General features: G+C 32.1%; 1 protein-coding gene across 5 annotated transcripts in view; it reads right to left on the bottom strand.

Moving 5' to 3' along the window:
• Positions 1-937: 937 nt before the first annotated feature.
• Positions 938-8,692, bottom strand: part of LOC118196699 (arylsulfatase B-like) — a 33,785-nt gene continuing 26,030 nt past the window's right edge. For 3 of the 5 annotated variants that reach the window (XM_085808654.1, XM_085808653.1, XM_085808652.1), the window contains exons 7-10: positions 7,999-8,125; positions 4,418-4,708; positions 2,782-3,236; positions 939-1,364 (exon numbers count right to left, since the gene is read on the bottom strand). In XM_085808654.1, the coding sequence (XP_085664780.1) occupies positions 1,206-1,364; positions 2,782-3,236; positions 4,418-4,708; positions 7,999-8,125 (1,032 nt within the window). In that variant the 3' untranslated portion in view covers positions 939-1,205. Of the gene's footprint in view, positions 1,365-2,781; positions 3,237-4,417; positions 4,709-7,998; positions 8,126-8,692 lie in introns of all 5 variants that reach the window. The other 2 variants (XM_085808655.1, XM_085808656.1) reach the window with 2 other exon arrangements.

Genomic DNA, 8,692 nt, shown 5'->3' with positions numbered 1-8,692 from the left:
TCCGGTCGCACAGTCCGATGCTCTAGTTTTACCCCTCAAATTTTGTAGCATTCTTGCTTTTGATGTTTGATTTACAGTTTACTACTACCACTCACTACTGTGGCGGTTGCTAAGCCTTGTTTTATTGTGTAGAAGAGATATGGTGAGGGAAAAAACTCTGATTTATAAAGGGCTGCTAGAAAGTGAAAACTTTCATTCCTGAGATTCAGGATAACGCTGAAAGGAATTAAATGTTTAGTTTTTTCGAAGCACTAGTTGAATTACAGAACAACTTATTGGCTACTACTGACTGGCTCAGGTGCCAGTGGGTCCAACTCGCTGAACTGTTATCTTTAGTCTGGCATTATGTGATATGAATTGGCTTTCCTTGGCTGTTTCTTTCAAGCATTATTCTACACTAAACTATGATATTAAAATATACAAATTAAGTAAGACTTTATTTTTGCACACCATATTAGATGTTTCCGAGATCGAAATCTTGTCCCTTACTAAATACCTTTTTCCATTTGTCTCCTATTTTCTTCCCATTTTCTTGATTTTCTATTGGAGGGATCTATCTGTATGGATTACAACATCAGGTACCCAAAACTCGGCATATTTAAGATCAACACTAACGTATCAGCATACATATCCTGATAAGCAGACTTTATTTTTGCACACCATATTAGATGTTTCCGAGATCGAAATCTTGTCCCTTACTAAATACCTTTTTCCATTTGTCTCCTATTTTCTTCCCATTTTCTTGATTTTCTATTGGAGGGATCTATCTGTATGGATTACAACATCAGGTACCCAAAACTCGGCATATTTAAGATCAACACTAACGTATCAGCATACATATCCTGATAAGCAGCATTGACGTGCAACCTACTTTAATAAGTTCGATATATTTGGAAACACAAGGATAAATGAACGTATATAATTTAAAAAGATAACATTAATACTAAAAAATAATTTTTATTCATAGAACATGACAAGTTTTATAGGCACATAAAATTATACATATCACTTTCGAGAATGTAATGCTGAATGATTGCGCATTATGAATGAGGTATTTACTGTTGTAGCAGGTTTGCTTTCTAATAGTTTCGAACAATTATTTAGATTTTATAATAGTTTAGTTAATAATTAACAGCAAAAAGAGTAGAACTTATTAGATTTATAAAATTTGAGAGTTTTAAGAACAGATAAGTTTTGAACAGTGATTAAGTATAGGGACAATCTGATGTAGTATCTTGATTCATCCATGGTACATGAGCAAAATCGTGACATCTGGGATCTCCCATTGAATCCCTTTCAGTGCTGAGAGGTGTAGTAGCAGTTGCATTATATTTATCTATTATTTCCAACATAGATTTTACAATCTGAAATAAATAAAATATAATTATAATATTAATTAGTGAAAAGAAAAGACAAATTGAATGGAGACTAAATTAAAAATTAACAGCTTTCATGTCAAACATTTGAGTTGTAGAGTTCCTCATTCATTTTGGCTAAAGTAAACGTTGAGGAACCTAGTGAATTGTTAAGCGACTTACCGCCGAGTACAAATAACTAAAGTCATAGATTCAAGAAGGGGTAATTACCCTTTATTTAACTCAAAATAAGATGAAAAGTTGGCCTCTTTCTCGGGCTTACAACAAAGCCTCCACTTGCGCTTATACTCAGAATTAGAAATAAGAATTAAATTAGAACTAACTAGGAGACTTAGCAGAAGCTGAACACAAGTATCTAACGTAGTTGTACCTTAATTTAAACTATTCGGCGAATATCAAAAGGCACGTAATATATGGCCAAGCGTAACAGCTTTAACAGAGATTTAGTCCGAAGGCAAACACGCGCTACTCAGGATCCCTAGCTCTCTCTCACGAAGTAAGTTGAACCTTCCTTATACACTACTTTAACTCATTTTTGCATTCAACGCAATTCTCAAAATTCATCCTGGTAGGGAGATGTAAGGGGAAACAAGAATTGATAGGAAAGCACTTTAAAATTAAAATAACAGCTATAAAATTAAAATATACCTTATAGAGTGAGTAATTAATAATTAATTTACAAAATTTAGAAGTGGCGAAAATATTTTAAATCTCTTATTTTCCATGTATTTTATGTATTAAATAATTTTTACAATTTGAATAGTATTAATTATTGTCACATTTAAATATTGCATTTGATTACCCCGAAAAATTATCTTTAAGTGTCACAATTTCAAAATATATATTAGCACAGAATATTTTAACATTATGAAATTAATTTTAAGTGCTGCACAAAACACTAATATTGATATTTTATAATAGTATGAAATCCAAAATTCAACAAAAAACTATCGTGCAACATTTTCTGGTCTTGATAGGATATCATTAAATGATATCTTACGAATCGTTTAAGAATACCATTTATAAAATATGGCTTCCTGATTTAGCCGAATTTTTTTGAAAAATTTTAAGATATTGGTAATGATATCTGTCATTATCTGTCATGCTGTAATTTGCTTTGACTGAAATCTAATACAGAAATTTTCAGAAGTCAAAATAGGCTCATTCCGAAATTATCCATACAGGTTTTGATTCTGATGTACTCTATCTTTTGAATTGAGTATATTATAAGCAGAAACGTTTTTCGTTCAGGAAAATCCTAAATAAAAATATTTAAAATTATAAAACTATTTTTATATATTTTTCGGAAATAATTAAAAAAATAGGCAGAAGTTACTTTTGACAAATAGTTTGCTTTTTTAAATAATTTTTAATTCATTATTTTCATAAAAAAAGATGTATTTACCCTAGGATATTGAAGAGCTAAATTATTGTACTCGCATGGATCTGCAGCTACATTGAAAAGGCATGGAGAGATATTTAGATCGCAACTTCCATTATCTGTTGGTGGTGGTTGTTTACACTTTACAGCAACGTTAATCCTCCAAGAATCAGGAGTTTTTACTAACCACATATCTTCTTCTTCAAGAATTTGTTTCACTATACTGTCGTTCTTGAACACCAAATCATCTAATGAAGAAGGTTGTTCAATATCTTCAAAGCCAGACGGTCCATACCACAAATCTTTGCCTCCAGGTGCCGTTCTTTTAATGAGCTTATAATCACCTCGTCTAAGGCATGCCATTCCACTTATGGGATCTATGTTATGCAAAATTTCAAGTCTTGGGGATGGGGCATTTTGTATCAAGGCCTTCCACATGCTATAGCCGTCAATTTTCCCTAATTGTCTTGCTTCTCCACCTTGAAAATTAAAAAATATATATTATGATAGTTTGAATATGTATATCAAACAGATATGTGTGCAATGATTGTATTTAAAACGAATTAGCTGAGTTATGATATATTTGTATTACTTTCAGTTTCACGCTGTTTATTACTTTCCATATCCACCAAAATAATTTTGAGAATAATTGGAATGCATAACTTAGGTTAATTCATTAAGGAAAAGCAGCTCGAGGTCTATCTGTCTTAGGGGAGGGATGATTCGTGGAGGACCTTTAAAAGGAAACTGGGACGTATTCACGTTGCACATGGACAAAACTGCGGAACCCCAAGCGGCAGCCAGCCCGTTCGCCGGGATTGGATCCTAGGTCGAACTGCCAGTGTTCAGTGGCTTTACAGCTCGGCCGCTAGTGGGCCATGAAATGCGCAAGATTCTCTTTTAACGTGGTGATGTTGTTAAAGATTTCAAGTGATTCTTACACTTGATTACAAATCAGCTAAAGAATTCTGGCAGAAAGCTAAGAAAGACTTCCTATTTTTAATTTAAACAGTTCCTGTTACCCATGCCTTTAACCTTAATTATGCAGTCTTTTAAAGTAATTATATTCTATTTTCTGCTAACTACAACTCCATCTTTTAAAAGTAATTCTTAAAAAAAAAAAAAAAAAAAAAAAAAAACTTTATAATCTGATTCTTATAATCCTTTCCAACGTACATTAGTTTACAATTAAAAAAAGACTAGCAGTTTTTTGAGCCTTCACCATATTTCAGTTGATATTTTTGTTAATATTATGAACTCAAATTTATTTAACGCATTTTATTTTATGCTTTTGTCTGTGCATTCGTTCCCTGAAATGTGTTTTCTTTTAACTTTCTCTTATTAATATTTTGTTTGCATGTACAATGTTTAATTTTTGTATAATTCATTTGGCAATATTCTACTGGAGTTAAGAAGCACTGTTCTAAAGAAACTGAAATGTAATGTTAACCGCTTGCCTTCGCTTCACTCTCTGTAAAGGTAATGAATGCTTTCCTAGTTGTATAATGTTGAATAAATTAAGTTTTCATGTGCTCTGCATCACTGAATGAATAATACTATAACAATTTTAAACACATTTTAGTCACATTAGTATGGAACTACAAATTGCGCACAGAGCAGTAAGCAAGGCAAACATATCCCCAGCGAAACTGAAACTTACCTGCAGCTGTGTATAGAGTTGGAAGCCAGTCAGATACATGCATGAGTTGTTTTGAAGTTCTAGATTCTTTAAGTCCTAAAAGAGGACTCCATATAAAACAAGGCACTCGGATAGCTCCTTCCCAAGAGCTACCTTTTTGACCACGCAAAGGCCAGTTGGATGCTTTCCCTCCTCCACCTCCTTCCCCACCGTTGTCCGAGGTAAAGATGATTATAGAATTTTTTAAAAAGTCTCTACTATTCAGGGCATCAACAAGCTTTCCTACTGACTGATCTAGAGCTGTGACAACTCCTTAAAATAATGAAAGAATCGGAAATAAGTTTTAATTTTTTTAAAAAAATCATACTACAAAACTATTACATTAAAAATATTCCCCTTTTTGCTGATAATTTTACAGAAATTAGAATTAGGATAAAACAATTAAAGAAACTATAGGCATTTAACCAAAGATACCAAGTTCCATAAAGAAAATAAATTCGTTTATAGAAATATAGCCATTAATTACATAACAATGCAACTTCTCAAATTTTGTTGTGCGTTTGTTTCATGAAAGACATTTTTATAGCATTTATTAAATTATATGAAAAGACTTTGATTATAAGAATATAATTGAAATAAATCGCTAAAATTTAACTAAAAACACTTTTTAATAAGCTATTTCGATTTTTTTTAACAACTGAAGCTTACTTATTCACATTAGCAGTTTGTAAAAATTAATATTTGGAAAATTTGGAAAAATTAATATCTTTAAAACAATTAGTAATTTGAGAAATTTAAAAGCAATCGCGTTTCTAAAGAACTACATTACCGAATAAAGAAATTCCATATTTTACTCTGTTTCTTTTAGTTTAAGAACACTAATTTTTTTGAAGCATTAGTTAACTCTCTTTCTAAAATACATTGACTCTCAATTTCATATTTTGAAAGAATATTACTGTTCGCCTTACCTCATCGCAAAGAAGCGATTACAACTGTATTTCAAATTATTCATATTGTTTTAACAACAACTGCTGTTTTTGCTTTATTAAAATCAGAGAGATGTTGATTTTTGCTCGAAAAAAGGAAATCTTGTCTGGAACCAACTTTGAAACAAACTTTATAACTAGTACAATTTACGTGTTGCCACTCCAGAAAATATTTCTCATTGCTTTATTTAAAATTAATTGAAATATAATACTAGCTCCACCAGTTAAGGTATTTAGAAGTTTACTCTCTCGACTAAAGAATTTATCTTGTGTGCAAAAATAAACAGTTAATGTAATTATCTGCAAGCACTCAACAGCAAATAAAATTACGATACGGAGCAATGAATAAAAGTAGCAATTTAGAGACAGGAAGTCCACGTAGGCTACGTGGAAACACGTCATTTTTTCACACTTTTTGAGAACATTAGTATTTTGCTGTTCACCAAAATTTCAAGATTAATGGAATCATATATGAATGATTAAAAGTTAAACACACTAAGATCAATATTTTTTGCACCCGCTACAAACTGACAACTAACTGTATATGGCGGGGAGTCGATGACAGATTCTGAATGGTCATCTTTAAGCAATGTTGCTGCACACAGCTTCTGTACGCATCCACAGACCTTCAGTGGTGACTGAAGGTGACAAGAGATGGACCATTTTTACTTTTTGTCATATCTCAAGCCGTTTCTTAGGGCGGAAAATCGGGAGAGTGAACAGGTACGGAGGAAGTACTGTATGCTGATTAAAAGAGGATTGTGTGACAACAAGGAGATCACAGTTCTTTTGAAAAATATTAGTAATGGTCTGTGAAAAGAGTAGAACTTCAGGATTTAAAGACCTTTCTAAGGTAAAACTGACTATCTATATTACTTACATGAAATGCATGTAAGGCAATAATAATAATAATGAAACGCAGTTATAGTTCAAAGTATTAAATTTGAAGTACAGCTGGTATAATGCTGGAAAAGCATTTTTTTTCCCATTTTCTGTGAGTAAGGATCCTACTGTCACAGTGCATGAGACTGTAATTAAGCCCGAAGAAAAATGATTTGCTCTCATTCAGAGCTCCACTGCTTTTAGCTTTGCATTTTAAAATCAAGCGAGGTCATCACAATACATGAAGAGCTACGAGTCCTGGCTATAACAATCAACAGCAAACAATGCTTGCAGACAATATCCTGAAACGTGATCGTCTTCTTTGTTATTGTACCATTTTGTGGATGCCACTGTATGTTTCCGCATCTTCATGCATGTGACGAAGAGTGTTTTGTTTATTTCCCCTGTTTTCTGAGCTCTAGACACCCCCGGATGATAAGTAGAATAATATTTAGACTCATTTTCGCCATTTTATACGCATGACTATAACAGCATATTGACTACTGCACGCGTCTATATCATGACCGACAAAGCGCGTTCTGTCTTCCATTGATTATTCCACTTTTAATTTCTATCAGTCTACAGCAACTTTCTTTTTTCTGCTGCAAAGGATCATATTTACGTACTAGCATCACACAAATGGATAATTTCCCTGGAAAGGAGTTTTCTTTCTTAGTAATTACTAGTGTAGGCCTCTTGCTACAGCCAGCTAGTCGATTTTTTCTTAGCTTAATGTGGGTATAATATTTGTATGAGTACTGAAATTATCATCATTTGCTCTTCCCAGAATAAGTCATGTAAGTTTCCAGCTAATTGTAGTTTTCTTTTGTGATCTAGTGAATAGGATTATATTTACTTAGAGGTGTGAATATTAGGTAAAAAATTCTGATGTGGACACCACATGACTTCCTTGTACGGTCTATTATACTATATACATTTTTTTCTGCACTTCAGTTAAACATATTTCTCGAATTTTTCTAATTTCATTAAACAATCAAGGCAAGTTGAAAATGACATAAAAAATTTCAAATTGTGAAAACTGTGAAATTAAATATCACGGTGAATTTTGTCGTACGGGAGTCAAAATTCTTATAATTTAATTTTTTCATAAAGAGTATAAAACTTTTCCTATAAGTATAAGAACCGAGAGATCACATTTAAAGTTTTGTTATCTGTCGAAAATTGATTTTTTGAAATTTCACTTTGCCAAAACATGAATATTTTAGTCATTTCAAACACTTCTGTAACTGGAAGTACATGACTACGACCAACGACTGCGGAAATAAAGGCCGGCTAAGGGGAGAATGTATACACACTCACATACACATGTTTGGTACAGCCGATCTCATAAAAAAGGGAGATGCATAACTAGATGTTATAGCAGTGGCATATACCAAATTTCAATGCTAACTGCTTTTGAGTTACGCGACGCGAGATACCTAATATATACATACATACGAACTTACGTACAGACTTCACGAAAAAATTTGTTTTACGATTTGTTTTGGGGAAAAAAGAGTTCTTTATTCTCTCCGTACATACAGACATACAGACGTCACACACACAAAAAAAATCGCCCAAATAAGTCCAAATGAGAACGGTCAAAATGGATATTTCCGTTGAAATATGATGTCCGAAATTTTTCGACATTATAATACTTCTTTTACTTTATAAAAGGAAGGGAAAAAAGCACATTTTACAAATCCCAGTGACTAAAATATAAAATCTACTTACCAGCATAGATCCGCCTTTTGGTATCTCGAATGTGTGCATTTTTTGCCACTAGATTTAATGGAGCTTGTAAAGGCATGTAGTCGTTTCCTGCGTGGCAAGCTAAATGCGCTATGTACAGGAATAATGGCTAAAAGAGAGAAAGTTATTTTACTTCAACGCTATCAAAAGTCTCCAAAATTCGAAAGTTAAATTTTACAATACATACCAAAATAGTTTAAGCCTTTTTATAGTAACAATTAACAAATTTTTAAAACTTAAACTAGTATAATTCATGATTATTCTTAGACTAGTTACTTGATAAAAATTTATGTTAACACTTAAAATGAACCAAAATAATATTACAAATATAAATGTGTTAAAGGAAACTAATCTAAAATGAAATATCAATAAATAAAATAAAGAAATATGAATGCTTTTTCCCATTTTTTCGACACTTAGAGAGCTTAAAATCTACGGACTGCTTTTTGGACTGAAGTCCAGATGCATAAAAATTGTTCAGTCTAGAAAACAAAAAAAAAGCCCATATATAATTCAGATTACATAGGTGTATATTAGAGGAATAAAGGCAAAATGAGAGCATCTTACTTTAGACACAGTTTTCGCTCTTAGAGATGCATCGAAAAATTTTTAAATTCTCCTATTTCATTATTCTTAATAATGCAAATAGATTCTAATTTTAGAGCATTTTACAGTC

The sequence above is a fragment of the Stegodyphus dumicola genome, chromosome X1, assembly GCF_044657685.1.
Source record: "Stegodyphus dumicola isolate Sdum_Otavi_A_Nest chromosome X1, ASM4465768v1".
NCBI classification, from domain to species: Eukaryota; Metazoa; Arthropoda; class Arachnida; order Araneae; family Eresidae; genus Stegodyphus; species Stegodyphus dumicola.
The sequence above is the reverse complement of the archived record's forward strand: the minus strand, read 5'-3'. Positions and strand labels throughout refer to the sequence as shown.